At 29.4% G+C, this 15,780-nt stretch overlaps 2 protein-coding genes across 9 annotated transcripts; both read right to left on the bottom strand.

Annotated features, from left to right (window-relative positions):
• Positions 1-5,599: 5,599 nt before the first annotated feature.
• Positions 5,600-15,305, bottom strand: LOC121202837 (uncharacterized). 8 transcript variants are annotated; one of them, XM_041115317.1, is made up of 12 exons: positions 15,023-15,302; positions 12,807-13,029; positions 12,683-12,718; positions 12,517-12,593; positions 12,168-12,433; positions 11,717-11,785; positions 11,524-11,582; positions 10,807-10,908; positions 10,589-10,678; positions 10,446-10,473; positions 9,797-9,855; positions 8,164-8,501 (listed from the first exon to the last, which is right to left on the bottom strand). In XM_041115317.1, exons 2-11 carry the CDS (start codon positions 13,006-13,008, stop codon positions 9,816-9,818), a joined length of 969 nt encoding a protein of 322 aa, XP_040971251.1. In that variant the 5' UTR covers positions 13,009-13,029; positions 15,023-15,302; the 3' UTR covers positions 8,164-8,501; positions 9,797-9,815. The 8 variants fall into 8 exon arrangements, with proteins under 8 accessions (XP_040971234.1, XP_040971251.1, XP_040971236.1 ...); XM_041115300.1 differs by lacking the exons at positions 8,164-8,501; positions 10,446-10,473 and adding an exon at positions 5,600-6,730 and having other exon boundaries at positions 15,023-15,305; XM_041115302.1 differs by lacking the exon at positions 10,446-10,473 and having other exon boundaries at positions 15,023-15,305.
• On the bottom strand, positions 5,748-6,410 carry LOC121218984 (cytosolic sulfotransferase 17). Its single transcript, XM_041096439.1, has one exon. The coding sequence runs from the start codon at positions 6,408-6,410 to the stop codon at positions 5,748-5,750; it is 663 nt and encodes a 220-aa protein (XP_040952373.1).
• Positions 15,306-15,780: the final 475 nt, after the last annotated feature.

Raw genomic sequence — 15,780 nt, 5'->3', positions numbered from 1 at the left:
GCTATATTTTGATGGGATATGGGTTAAACTTTTATAAATCAATGATAAAACTTTCGAGAGCTTTATAAGATACGATGGAGAAGTTATTTAGTGAATTTTTATGTGATTTAGTGACGATTTACATGATAAATAAACAAGAATCTTTCGGTTAAACGAACTATTCTGCAAATAAACCTCTCTTTGATCAAAATGATTAACTCGATAAAATTTTCCAAACAGAATGATTACAATGAAAAATGTCACGTGTCAGTCACTCAATGTGCCACGTCAGCAATCCGTTAAAAGAAAACGAAAATTTTAACGGCAATGACTAATTCGCACAATTATTTTATTTAAAGTGACGAATTTGAGAAAAAAATTTGAAGTGACCAAAATAACACAGACGCTATTTTAGAGTGACCATTGATGTAGTTTACCTTTATTTTTATAATATTATCAATCCTTTGATTATTCAATTAAAATAGTGACGTAAAATTTTTTTCAAACATCTCTTTTTAATTCATCATATTGAATGAGAACATTTTAAGAAAATGATCGTAACTATTATAATCATAAGAGCTATCGATGTTAACTATTTAAATTAATTAATAACATTATAAAAGAGATATTAAATTATATTAAACTTAAGTATAATGATTAAATCCTAAATTTGAGTATAATAAAGGACCAAATTCAAAATTTGACCTTTCCTTTTCTTATATAGAATTTAGCTGTCTGACTAACCCTTGTATGAATTTATTTATACATTTTCCTAGAAAATCTCAAATTTTCCTTTTTGGAACTTTCCTTTTGCATTGACAATGGTGAAATATGAGACAACCTAATGAGCCAATCGAACCTATATATATATATATAGTAACATGAAATTAATTAAAATTGTGGGGGCGTTGGATCCCAGTTTCAAGTTTCAACCAAACATTTCACATGCGAAAAGCCTTGTGATTCATGGCATCATTTTGTTTTTGTGTGGATCCCTAGAAAATAAAAGGTTAAATTGCCCAACAGGTCCATGTACTTTAATCTTTAGCAAACTAGTCCCTCAACTATAAAAGTGAGTAGTTTAATTGTTAATATTGTAATATACTTAATTTTAAAGCAAATGTGTAATATTAAACTTTAAAAAATGCTACCTTACCAAGAACTCATCTCTATTTCTTAAGACAAAAAGAACTCTAACTATAAGGTTGACCAAGGGCAAAACGAGGAATTTTTTTAGGATGGGCAGAGATTAAGTTATAGATTTTTAAAAGAGAAAAATTGTAATTTCATCATTGTATCAGTTTATATTTCTATAGTTTTCAAAAGGACTAAATCAAAATTCTAGCATTTTGGGGACCAAACTATAATTTTACTATATTTCAACTTAATATTTTATGAAATTTAGGGTCTAAAACAATAATTTTCCATTTTATGGAGGGCAAGGTACATCAAGTTTGTTGAATTTCGGGTTTTTTTTTTTTACTTTAAAACACAACAAGTTAACTTTTTAATGTTTAAACTTGCTACCATTTAAAATATTTATCTTTATACCTCTCGTTAATCTATAATACAAAGACCTGTCAAATAATGCGTCTCAAAGACTAAATACGTCAATATAAATATCACAAAATAACCAATCAATGACATTGAAATGGGATAAAAGAAATAACTAATTTTTTAGGGTTTCAAACATTAGAAAACAATCATACTTTTATGTATTGGATTGCAATAAAACCTTTTTTTTTCTCTTTGTATATGAAAGGATAAGCTTGCAAAAAAAGAGAGAGATAGAAAAGAGGTGTTTTCATGTGTTTCAGACCCTTGCTTTGTTTGCAATGAAAGCAACAACTAATAATGTACTGCTTGTGATCTTTGATTTTTTTTTTCTTTTCAAATTGGACAATAAAGGGACTAAAAACAAATAACATGACAACTTAGTGTTATATATATATATGTATGTATGTATGTAAAGTGAAATAATAATTATTGACACTAGTCAAAAGGAAATAACTAATAATAAAATAAGTCTAACAAAAAAAAATTGTTTTTAAAGAATTTGAATTTGATTTTTCAAGGTGCACATTGTGATTTATGGCATTTTGTTTTTGTGGATCCCTAGAAAATAAAAGGTTAAATTATCCAGAAGGTCCTTTTACTATAATCTTTGAGCAAATTAGTCTATGAATTATAGAAGTGAGGAATTAATTGTTATACAGTTAATTTTGAAGCAAGTAGGTAATATTATAAATAATAAGATTAAGGGTGTGTTTGGTTGGGTGGAAAAGTAGAGGGATGGGAGGAGGTAATAGAAAAGCGACAAGAAAATAAATTTTGAGTATATTTGATTGAGAAGAAAAGTGAGAGGAAATAAAATAGGAGGGATGATCATTTTTCATCATAATACATAAAAATCAATCCTTTCAAATTGGAAAGACGAGAGGAAAGAAAATGAAAGAGATGCGTATGTTAGTTTAAACGTATGAATTTTTCACATGTTTCATTTTTTTTCCTCTCGTTGTTCAACTTTACCAACCAATGAATAAAAAGAAAATTCTTTCCATTTTTTTATCTTTACTACCAAACACACCCATAAAATGAAAAATTTTGTTTTCCATCCTTATAGTTTTTTACCCCTTCAATTTTCATCATTTCAGTTTTCTTTCCCCACTACCAAGCAAATCCAAAACATTAAAAATGCTACCTTAAGTACAGAAGTTGAAAAACATTTTTATAAAAGCAAAATGTTAGATGAAGAGGTATATGGGTAAAAATATAATAGAGGTTCTTGTACTAAGAGTCAGACTGCATTTTTCTCCATTTACTCAAAAAAATGAGCAAATTAGTTACTGTACGTTAGATTAAATAGCAAACTAGCAATTTTTGCTGTTAAAACCCGACATTACTGATTGAATAACCAGACAGTCACATGTGGTATGTCACGTATATCTTATTCTAATATACAAGGGCCAATGTTTAACAGTAAAAATGGATTGAATTTTTAACAGAAATACTAGTTTAATCATAGTTTCTTTAAGTTAAAATCCTCTCATGTGTATTTTTTTAGATTTTACAAAAGATATAAAATAAAATAACATTTATAATAATATTTGTTACTTTATAAATGAAATATGTTTTTGATAAATTTCCAATTGAGTTGAGACCCGATTGATGAGCAATACTACCACTAACTCAATCAACCATACTGATTGAATTGGTGCCACAAATTAACCGGATGCCAATTCAATTAGATAATGACAAAAATACCCTTTATAAAGTAAATTGTATTATATATAAAAACATTATGACTACTTGTAGTAGGGGGCTGGAGTTTTAGCCAATATTGACTGCAGTCTCTTTATGATGCTTTCCCCAAGCCCAAAAACTTGGGTCTGGTTTGTCTAATCCCATTATTCAAAAAATTTTACAACTAAGTTTAAATAAAATAATAATTTGCTCTAAACACAAAATAATAAAAAATAGAAATTTTAGAAATTATTTTCAAACCTAAATTTAACAATGTAAATAGTTTGAATTGAATTTTGAAAACTAAAAAATAAGACTAAATTTCTAGAAATTATAACTCAATTGTAATATTACTAAAATAACTCATTCATTTTATAAATTAAAAATACTTATTTATTTTTAAATTTTTGATAAATCTAGAAAATATATAAGAATTATAAATTTTCAATATTAATATATTTAATACATAATTTTTTCAGTGAAATCATAAATGTGTAATAATATAATATTTATTCTCCTTCATAGTTAGGTAGGGGCTTCTGTTCTCTTTGTTTAAGGATTTTTTTTATTTCATTATTATAATTTATTATTATAATTATAATATTAAAGATTATATTTTTGAACAGTTGATTGAGTCTTTATTTAGTTGGTATCGATATTGTTGTCAATACAGAAAGACGTGGATTCAAGTGCGCTGAAGTGTATTATACTCCTGTTTAAAAATTAAGGAGGGGCTATGAGTAGTTCTAAATATTGTATCAAAAAACAAATACTAAAAATCGAGATGCTACACTCATATGGAAAGATTTATTAAGTGAAAAGAAGGAAAGAGCTATGTACAAGGATAATGGGATTTTAGTTTTCTTTTAAATAAATTTTTAAAATAATTTTTTGCATGAAAATTAATTTGAAAATATCTATAATTTCAAAAAATATGAATTATTAGATTTTTTTATATTTTAGTTATAGTATAGGGATGAAATTAACTATTAAGTTAATAAGCTTTTCATGTCTTTTTTTTTATTAGAGATCATTTTATATTTTTTTCTAGTTTAATTATCAAAATTAAAATTTAATAATGACATAACTGTCCACGTTGGTGTGTTAGCAAACTAACGAAGTAACTTAAATTATTAATTTTGAAAATTTGAGTGATTAATTTGTAATTTTTTATAAATAGATGTCCTTTGGCAAAATTAGACAAAATGTGGGAGCGGTAGTTTGGAATTAGGACGATGGAGGATAAATTATATTAAATGTTGACTAAATTATTAGTAAATTTTAAACTTTAAAAGGTTAAAATATAATATCTGAACTATTCAAAAGTTATTATTTAAGTTATTAGGCTGTTAATTTTTTTAAAAAAAAATTCGACTAGTGAGTTCTAAGCGACGAATTGGGGATCGATATGGTGAATTAATACTCATACACAAGTAGAATAACATACCTTATATATAAGTCGATTTGAAAGTCAGTGTTAAAAATCAGAATAAAAACTGTTTGAATTTTGATATGCAAATTCGTGACATTCAAAACTGACTTATAAAAAAGAATTGAATAATAATAATAAAAAGGAAGAGATAGAGAAAGAGAGCTTTTGAATAGTATAGATAATATAAATAAAGAAGGCTATACGATAACAATTTTTATAGTCTAATAATTTAAATAAAAAAATTTGTATTATTTAATAATTAATTTATAATTTTTTGAAATTAAAACTTACTAAGGGTGGGTTTGGGGCGACGGGAAGGTACGGTGCGTTTAGCTTACTTTTTGTCTCACGCTACAGTATTGCTACAGTATTTAGTCTCACCACCACCGTTATTTTTACACTAATCGCAGATAAATACACTGCTCATCTAAATTCACGCTAAAATTGATTTACCCTAGTAATAAATTATTGCTGTTGATATTGGAATTGCATATTACAAAGAGCTCAAATCTCGATAAAGGTAGAACAGTCCATTACCCAAGCCATGCAGCAGCATTATGAAAGCTGTAATAATTGTAATATCTGCAATTTATTATTGTTGATTGTGGGATTGTGTTTTTATGTATTTAGATTATATTTATATATTAAATTTATTTTTTAATAATTGGAGAGTGAATTTAATATTCTTTTTAATTGAAAAAAAAATTATTTGAAATTAAATTCAAGTTTTCATACATAATATAATGTAAATCTAGATTAAAATAAATATTAAAATATTTTATCCAAGTTTGATTCAATCAATTTTTTTTAAACCGTCAATCATAATAAAATTAGATTCGGTTAAATTCTTAATTCAATTTTAAATAACAACAATTTTTAAATTTTCATTTCACAAATTCAGGTCAGTTTTTTTTTTCTTGCTTATCACACTTGCCATCACTAAAGTTATTCCAAACATGAATCTCAATAACAGAGAGAAATAGGTTTCAATAACATGTTTGGATCTTTGAACAAGAAATTCAAAGCATCCCAACCAAACACAGTTGCAAATGAACACACAATTATTACCCGAAAGACAAATGATTTTAGTCCATCAAGATGATCCATTGTTGAGTTCGAAACTCAAACCGGTTCCACTCAGTTTTTGCTCCACTATATTGTCGAGCCGATTAGCCATCTCGGGTGTAAGATGGTTTTGCCAATCCCCAACCTTGCCTTTTCTGAAGAACGTCTTGTTCGTTGCCTCATCGTCGTCTTCATGTCGTTTTCCCGTCTTGTTCACGTCTAAATTACTCAAGTTCTCAAAACTGCATAAATCTATTAGTTTCTTCACTACCCCACCTTGTTCTTCTTCAAAGCTAAAAGGGTACCCTATAAACTCAGCCAATTTTTTCACATACAACTCACTATCATTCATCAATTCTTCGTATTTCAAAAACATTACCTTTTCCGGTCGTTCTTGACTAGCTTTCCAATAACCCAGAATATGATCCCAAGCCGGTCCAAAAACAGACCTCCCTAGACAGAAAAGCTCAAAAGCCTCCTCTATCGCAATGTGTTCGTTTTCCTTAGGCCTTCGGTTGGCTGCAAAGTGAAACATGGAAACGAACGCATCTTTCGGGTCCCGACAAATGTAAACAACTTTAACATCATCGGAACCCAAAACAGATTTGGGCAAACAATGGTAAGGTGCATGGGTGGGTATGAGTGGGATACCTGGTTGACGGACGTCTGGTTTATATTCAAACCCGACCATATTTGGGACACAATGATGAGGACCCTTGGTAAGTAATGGACTATTGGAGGTGTCGTAAAGGTTTCGAGTGACGATGGCGAAACTCAGTGCTTTGAGCCATGTAGTTCCACTTTTCGGAGCGCTACAGAGGAAGATATCGCCTGGTTTAGGCTTGAAGCGGTGTTGAGCTAATATGATGCTTTCGAGGAAATGAGGGAAGGTCCAAAAGCCTTCGTATAAGCGAAGAGGCTGGAAAGAATTCCACCCATTTTCTGTTGGGAGTGTTGACATGAACTCCACCACTCTTTCAATCGCCTCAGCAGAGGAGAGCTCTTCAATGTCTGCAATCATTGTGAATTAGCCTATGTTTTCTTAATAAGTCTTAGATTAAGGCTATGTTTGTTTTACTGAAAATGACTTTCGGAAAATGATTTACTTTTCTGAAAAAACTAATATTTTTTGGTGTTTGGATGAATCTGTGTAAAATATTGTCGATCGTTTGGTAGATTTCTTAAAAATATTTCATAAAAGTTGTTTTTAATTAAACAAACATACATTTGAAATTTTCTTATTTTTGTATTGTTTAATTGAATTTACTTTTATCTATAATTTTATATTTTACATTGTTTTTGCATATATTAAAAATATTATGTTAAATTCAGATTCATTACAACATCATTTTTTAATTACATGACTACTAAGTGAGTATTTTTTATTTAAAAATGTAACATTAGCAAAATTGACAAAAAAAATTAACAATATCAACAATTAGACTTAATTTTTAAATTTGAAAAGTAAAGGGACTAAATTCTTGAAAATAAAAGTACAAAATACTAAATTACAAATCTGTGAAGTGTACATAGACTTATGACATATTTTAACATTTATACTATAAAATATTTATTATTAAAATATGAAAATTGAATGTTTTCAATAATATGTGAATAATATTATTTAAATTTATTATTTTTAAAATTTATTACTAAAATAAAATTAAAATATTAAATAATTTATTAAAATAATAAATTATATTTATTATATTAATAATTTATTATAAGACTAAATATAAATAATTAAATAAATATGTTTAATAATATTAAAAAATATAATATTTTAAAAATTTTAAAAATAAAAATAAAAATTATTATCAATATAATAATATTAAGCTTGATTAAAGTTAATTTTTATAAAAAAAATAAATTTATCTATATATGAGCTTTTTTTCGAAAAATAACTTATACTTTTCAAAATGGTAAGTCCTTTTACAGGAAAAAGGGCGTATTTTACTTTGACCTATAAATCATTTTCCGTTGACCAAACTATTTTCTGTGAAACAAATACAGGAAAACACAAAAAAATATTTTCCGTAAAACCTTTTACTTGTAAAAAAATGAGCCCTAAATCTATCTTGAAAAAAAGCATAATGATAAATTTAGCCCTCAAACTTTACATTTTCTATTAATTCAACCTTTATTATTTTTCTGAATCATTAACTTTTCAAAAAAAAGTTATCGCTTCTCAATGTTATTGATGTGACAACCTATATGACAGTTCTCTTGCAATTCATGTTAACATGACATTTATTGTCTTATATGCCAACTCAATAAATAATTTAAAAAATTAAAAAAATAAATCAAAATTCAAAAAAATATATTAGAATGAAGTACATATGGATTGTCATGGAAGCTACTACGTTTAAAAATTTAACATTTTAATCAGTATTTTCGTTAAAAAAATCATTACGACTCTTTTTTAAAAGGTTGAAAACCAAATATAGGATAAACGTACCATGGAGGCCCCTATATTAGAAGTTAGATTGCATTTTGCTCCCTCTATTAAAAAAAGGACAAATTTGCCTCTGTACCTTAGATCAAAAAGCAAATTAATCCTTTTTGTTAAAAAGTTAATCCATTTATATGGTTAAAAACTATACAGTTGATGAAATAACCGAACGATAACACGTTGGCATGCTACGTATAAAAAAAAATTCTTAACAGAAATACTAGTTTACTCATAGTGTTGGGAAAGAATTCCACCCATTTTCTGTTGGGAGTGTTGACATGAACTCCACCACTCTTTCAATGGCCTCAGCAGAGGAAAGCTCATCAATGTCTGCAATCATTGTGAATTAGCCTATGTTTTCTTAACAAGTCTTGGTATTTTAGGGACACATTTATAATAAAAACATTAAACCTACCTTAAAAAAAACATAATGATAAATTTAGCACTCAAAGTTTTTATTTTCTATCAATTTAACCTTTATTCTTTTTTTAAGTTAAATTTGATCATTGATCTTTAAAAAAAAAATTATCGCTTTTCAATGTTGTTGATGTGACAACCTACATGAAAGTTCGAGTGCAATTCATGCTGACATAACATTATTTGTTTTATTATGTTATCTCAACAAATAATTTAAAAATAAAAAATAAATCAGAATTCATAAAAATTCAAAAGAAAAAAGAATGAAGTACACGTCGATTGTCATGTAAGCTACCACGTTTAAAATTTTAACATTTTAATCAATATTTTTGTTAAAAAAATCATTACTGACTCTTTTTCAAAAGGTTGATCAAATTTGACTCTTTCAAAGTAAAAATACCATGAAAGCCCTATATTAGAAGTCAGATTACATTTTGCTGACTCTATTAGAAAAAGGGCAAATTTGCCTCTTTACATTAAATCAAAAAGTAAATTGATCATTTTTGTTAAAAAGTTCATCCATTTATGCTTAAAACCTATGCAGCTGATGGAATATCCAGACGATAACACGCAACATGCCACGTGTAGCTCACATTGACGTATAAAAACCAATTTTTAACAGTAGAAATGGATGAAACTTTTAATATTAAGACAAGTTTACTCTTTGATCTAACGTGCAATGATTAATTTATTTATTCTTTTAGTAGGAGGGTAAAATGCAATTTGACTCCTAATATAAGGACCTCCATGGCACTTTTATTCCAAAATTGACAAAATACAATTTGATACCAAATTAACAAAAGGAATAAATGTTAAAGGACTACATTTTACATTATGCCACTAAGAGTAGCAACTACAGATGCTATTTTAGAAGAAGACAATCATGAAAAAGACAAACAGTAAAAAGCAAAAAGGTGTTAGGTAAATTGAGGGGTCTAAATCAAATTTCAGTTCAATACTTGGCAACAAATTATCAAAATTCAGAAAAAGGGGCAAAGTTTTCATCAAAAGCAGCAGCAATACACTTAAAGCTATATATATATATATAAACCCCAAACCCCACATTTAAAAATCAGTATTGCATAAAAAGAAAGTACTTCCCAAGGCAAGAGAAAAAAGAAACTTTCATTGAATGTGCAAGAGCAGTGTAAACAATCAATAGAAAAACTAAAGAATTTGAGCTATGAATAGAGAATAATTAAACATACCCACGTTGGCTGGTTCTTTTCACTTGAAGTAGGGTTCCAAGAGGTCGCTGAGCTTATACCTTCAAGGCAGGAATGTAATATATACATACGCAGATAGTAAAATGGAATTAATTAAAATTGTGGGGTGTTTGCTCCTGCTTTCAAGTTCCAACCAAGCATTCGCATAAAATTTGAATGATGACACTGCTGTTTACGAAAACAAACATAAATAAGATCTTTTATAATTTTACTGGTACCATATGTTTGCCATGTCGAAAATAATAATATGGACAACTTGCCTTCTTTGCTTGTTTATTGATGTAAATTGCCTTCTAGTCCCATATATTGATTTTATTCATGATTTCTGGTCATTGTATGCAAAATGTCTCATTTACCTAAAGTCAGCATGTGTTCTTAATTGGTGTTAAGAAAAGATAATTATTTAATAACCGTGCCAAACAATAATCTATTTAAATAATAAAGAAAACTAAATAAGTGAGAGACTACAAAATAAAATGTGTAATTTTATTTTCAAGCAACCATTAATGGGTCCAATACAAAGACTACAAAATAAAAAAGGATAGAAACTTAGCAATTTGATTCTATTTCTTGAAGGAAATGGGCAAAAACACAGCATTCGCTAAATTTTCTAATTGTAAAGGAACTATACCTTGATATCTCTCTTCTTCTGGTATATTCTATCAAGGTAAAAAAATGATAACAAAGTTATTTAACAGTCTCCTACGTGGAACTTTGAGTGAGAAGGAAAGCCTAAACTGGGATGTTTAGTATAAATGTTAAAACATCACAAACCCGAGTTTCTTGAAGTGAGTTTATCGCCTTGTAATGTAATTTTCCAACAATCAACTTGGAATATGAAGATAGATAACTTTTTGGGGACAACTGCAAACAGCATAAAATTGAATGGTTAAGTCATTGTTGTTAAAATCAAATAAATTATAACAAAAAATCACAAAAACAACATAAAAGTTTTTAAAATGCCACAGTTTTTAAATAGAAGGCTGAATTACCTCGGAATTTATTGTCCTGGGTTATTAGACCAAATGTTTCCGCAGTCTCACGAATCATAATACCACTCACTCCAGTGAAACTAGTTACCTTGCACTCGGCCACTATCAGAAAATAGAGAGAAGATTACAACAGAAATAAAAAATAAAAACCAACAACAACAAATTGAAAACCATCAGTATAAAGTTTGCAGATGAATTAAATTAGTTGGAATTAGTAATTACTGCATTATTTAAGCCTGTGTGCTCATTGTCTAACCCAAATAGCATACACAACATTCTTTAGTTACACATTTTAGAGCAAAGCTTTCAATAAATCAAAGGTGAATATATTCTTTAGTTACCCTTTTGAATTGATTTGAAAAATTGTGACCAAAGAATAGATAAAGGGTACCTATAGAGGAACTTATAATCGCTCCTATGGATTCTTTTTTCCAAATTGGCTTTTGAATTTTCAGGAATCAATGTAACCTGACCGAGAAGAGTTTATAAGTTCTTTCATAACAACACGGAAAATGAAGGTCCCTCAAAATAAACTTTGTTACTGCATTCATTCAAATACCCTACTGTTCCCATCAAATCAACATATATTGGTACAGTTTACGTAGTTGTAGGCTGATTGAAGTGGGCAGAGTCTAAAAGCATTTACAACTTCATAAAAAAAGATAAAGTTGCACGAATAATCTGAATTATTGCTATAGAAGTAAATTATAGACTAACCTAGAATGAGAGCACCATGTAAATCCGCACCAATAAGACATTGAGCCAACTGATTTTTCCTACAATTGAGTGCTGAACAGATGTATCATTGGATCAAAAAGAATTTAACGATCATATGACTCAATAATAAATAGTACCCTCCACCTCCACACTACTGAAGAACCAACATAAGTAAAATGAGATGATATCTCACCCACTAGTTTTTAGAAGTTGATTCATGTAGCCTTTCCACATTTCATGCATTGGTTTAAATGTATCAAACCTGAAGATCAAAGCCATACCAAATATTTTCAAAATAAATGGTAGAAATGAACATTGTTACTACACCACAAACATATAAAAAGTAAATAAAGTATCCCCTTGAAAAAGAAGTACTAACTAAAATCCTTTAGTTTTAATCTCTTTTTCTTTCTGTTTTAACAATCAACAAGGAGATCTGCTGTTTTATCCTTATTCTTCTTCATATTCAGAACAAAAAGATCCCCGTAATCTATTTCCAGATAAACATATGTAAACACTTGCTAACATCCTCACTCTTTCAATGCAAAGTGAAGAACACTGCAACACAAAGACATATAACAATATTCCTACAACAATAGAAAAAGGGAAAAGAGCATCAACTGTATCCTTGTTATAACACTCACTTTTGCATAGCTTGAGGCAGCTCAAATACTCCAGACTTCTTAAGCTGCTTCATCGACATATGTCTTTTAGAGCGCTTAGAGAGGTTCTTCAAAGCCCTGATTTGAGAACCGGTAGACATAAGTCGACCTTTCACGAAATTATCAAGGAGGATCCAATTTTCGAATTTGATACTTCTAGATCCTTGCATATATTTCTGAGCTGAATCACCACCTTGAAGAAGTTCATGCAATATCTTATCTGCCATGCTTCCTTTTTTGTTGGAAAACTACGACAAAAGACATCAACATTACATCCATTCTACTAACTACAAAGTCTTAAAGCACCGCTATTCAAACAAAAAAATGTTACCTTGGAATCAGCTGGTAACAAATTCTCATGCATAGGTTCTGATAGCTTGGAATATACTTCACCATTTTCTTCAACATCTATATATGTAAAATTATAATTCATCTTATATCAAAACAAAGATAGAATACATACTGAAATGTTCACAATCAGCAATACTAGAAACTACCTTGTGAACTAGAGGGACCCGAGAAGGGAAAATTTCCTAAATTTAAAACATAAATGGAACATAAATTAGCCAAATGAACATTGAATATATATATAGGGGAAGAAAAGTGAAAACTTTTGGAAACCTTTCTTCAATGACAAATTGGAGGAAGGAGCAATGGGTGCTTTAGTGCTAGAAATTTCTTTTCCATCTTCTTCAGCCAATGTCATTTTGTTTTTCTTCTGTTCTTGAAGAAGCTCGGCTTTAGCAACAGCAAACCTTCGTTCCAATGCTTCTTCTAAACTTCGCTTTCTTTGATTTTGACTAACCGGGGTTGTTGTCGCCATCAGAAACTAAACTGGTTTAAGCTGGCCAGGGTTTAAAAAAGCAATTAGTGGTATAACGGTGTTAGCAGCATTCAACACCGCTAGTCACCACAATAGCAAAATCTAGATGATGAGATTAAACAGAGTAACAAGCAGTGATATTGAAAACAGAAAATCAGATATAGCAAAGAGCATATAACGCAAACAGAGCCATAACTCAAAATCTCATGAGTCAAAGTAGAAATCTTCTAAGTTAAGTTTGGTTTAAAATTTGACCTTAAATTAATTTTTCTGGTATTTGGTCCGGTTAGAAACTTGAAGGCAAGATGGATGAGCTGAGACTGGGTCAAAAGTTTATAAAGGAAATTCAGATAAAAATATTAACAGTGTGTTCTTCATTGAGCTGATCATGGGCCGGGGCTGGGTCTCAACAGAATTTTAAACCCATTTTCTAGGCCCAACCCAAAAAATAGGCCTAGAATTTTGCCCAAGCCCAACTTGGATTATAGATTCTAAACCTGAGCCCGGCCCGTATTTTAGGAAGAATTTCCTAAGCCATCTCCAATGAATATTTTCCAGTGAACATTTACCTTTAGTTGCTTACTCAATGACATTAGTTGATAGCAGGAAATAGTTGGTAACAAGCAATAATTGAAAAAAAGAAGAAAAAAACACCTTGAAAATAAAGAGGAAAGAAAGAAACAAAAGATGTAAGAGATGGGAGGGTCATAACTGAAGGTACTAAAAAGGGAGCATTGGCCATTAAATCGGCCATGAAAGCTATCATACATCATATATAAACAAAGACTTAAGATCAATGAGTTGCAGACTTTTACATACAATTCCCAATTCAAATAATAAAGGAGGGAATATTGTACTGGAATTGCCATCGTATTAGATTTTTTATTATCACACCCAATATTATTCATATACATGAAAATAAAAAAAATTATGAAAAATAGATGGGATAGCAAATTATTTAATGAAATAGATGATATTTTACGGCACCTTAGTGAAGTCGGCAAATAATTACAAATGCATTACTTAATAAATTATACCTCAAATTATATGCAAATACATATGATTTCACAAACTCAGATTTAAAAAACAAAATAAAAAGCAAATTTCAAAAGTAAAGCAAAACACTAAAATCAAAACAAGGAAAAGACTTGAGCTTTTAAATTTCAAAGCAGTTAGGAAGAGCAAAATACTAAAATCATAACAGTTATGGAAGAGCAAAATAAAAAGCAAATTTCAGCTCTTCCTAACTGTTTTGATTCAAGGTTTTATATTTTTTTTTTACAAAAGAAACAGTAATGCAAATGCTAATATTCCAACTCTACATTTATTAAACAGTGCTGGTTCTTTTGTTCTTCTCAACGACTACAGTCGCCCAAAATCAGTCAAAGATTCTCTTAATGGTTGAATAAAAAAAACCAGCAACAACAGATAAATGCCGAGAAACCATGTAGAAAATAAATCCACAGATCTCGAAAATTGGAGACATATAGAGAAAGGAAGCTCGAACGATCAGATAAAGTGAACTAAGAAACCAACAGAGCCCCAACTTCATGCTATTTACATACACAAAAACAAAATAAAACAAAGGCAGAGGATGTAGCAGTTTCAGCCTATTTTCTCACCGACCAAACAGCTCCAACAGAAAATCACCTAAAAGAACTCGAAGCTGCAAAAATAGAGTGCCTATGGAACGATGATGGTGGTGGCTGGTGGAGAAATTGGAGTGAGTAGAGTGGAGACAAAAATGTAATATGTATTAAAAAATTGCAATTTTAATAAAGAGAATTAATTTTTCGTCAACAAAATCAAGAAATTGCAGCTGTCCATAGGAAAAAAACCAACTGTACATAGAAGCCATGGAGAAGCAGTTCCAAAAAAAAAACATAGGTCTTCGCCATGAAATCAAAGCAACCAAAAGTTGTTATTTATGAATTTAATTAATTAGCAAAGCAACCCAACTGTTCTCCGCAATTCTTTTTTCTGAGTAGAGCAATTATCAGAAAATAGAAGATACCTGGAACTGGATGAGATTGACCGGCGGCACAGCGGCACGGAAACGTCTGAAGGCTGGAGCGGAGAAGCGCCAGCAGTGGTGAACTCCGGCGCGGGACGAAGCAACGGTGATGGGCGCCGGCGAAAGAGTAAGCGGGAGATAGAGAGACCGCCGGAGAGGAGACGGCTGTCGAAGGGCAGCGGCGCTGGACAGCTGGAGGTGATGAGCGGCACTTAGGGGATTTTTGTTTTTAGGAATTGATTTGGGAAATTGGGAATAAGAGCAAGTCACAGGTCAGTATAATTAAAAAAAGTCTTAATATGACATTTGGTAGTTGACTCTTTTTCTTGGTGCCTAAATTTTTTTAATTTAATATTCGAACATGACAATTTCTTTTTAATTTAGTACTAAATTTGATCTTTTTTTTTAATTAATAATTAAACTTTTTAGGATTCCAATTTATTACCTAAACTTAACTCTTTTCCCTAATTTAGTACTTAATTTTTTTTTCAATTTGGTGATTGTCAAACATTTTACAATTTATTCTAATAGACTAACAATGTTATTTTTCTATGAAGTAGCAAAAATAATCAATGTATGACCAACATGTGATATGATATGATATTTTTTATATTTTATATGTTCAATTACTTTTAATTTTATTTATCTATTTTATTAATTGAAGATAATGAATTTCTTTTATTTGAGCTTTTAAAAAATCTTAATTTTGCTTATTTAATATTAATTCATTAAGCATAGTTCAATACCTATTTTTTTAA

The sequence above is a fragment of the Gossypium hirsutum genome, chromosome A01 (assembly GCF_007990345.1).
Source record: "Gossypium hirsutum isolate 1008001.06 chromosome A01, Gossypium_hirsutum_v2.1, whole genome shotgun sequence".
In the NCBI taxonomy this organism is placed as follows: domain Eukaryota; kingdom Viridiplantae; phylum Streptophyta; class Magnoliopsida; order Malvales; family Malvaceae; genus Gossypium; species Gossypium hirsutum.
The sequence above is the reverse complement of the archived record's forward strand: the minus strand, read 5'-3'. Positions and strand labels throughout refer to the sequence as shown.

Excerpts from the sequence above, each read along its gene's own strand:
- LOC121202837 (XM_041115300.1), bottom strand. The coding sequence starts at position 13,008 with ATGGCGACAACAACCCCGGTTAGTCAAAATCAAAGAAAGCGAAGTTTA. Across the intron at positions 11,583-11,716 it reads CAACTTCTAAAAACTAGTGG|GAAAAATCAGTTGGCTCAAT; the intron begins GTGAGATATCAT and ends ACTCAATTGTAG. Across the intron at positions 9,856-10,588 it reads ACTCACTTCAAGAAACTCGG|GTATAAGCTCAGCGACCTCT; the intron begins GTTTGTGATGTT and ends CCTGCCTTGAAG.
- LOC121218984 (XM_041096439.1), bottom strand. The coding sequence starts at position 6,410 with ATGGTCGGGTTTGAATATAAACCAGACGTCCGTCAACCAGGTATCCCA.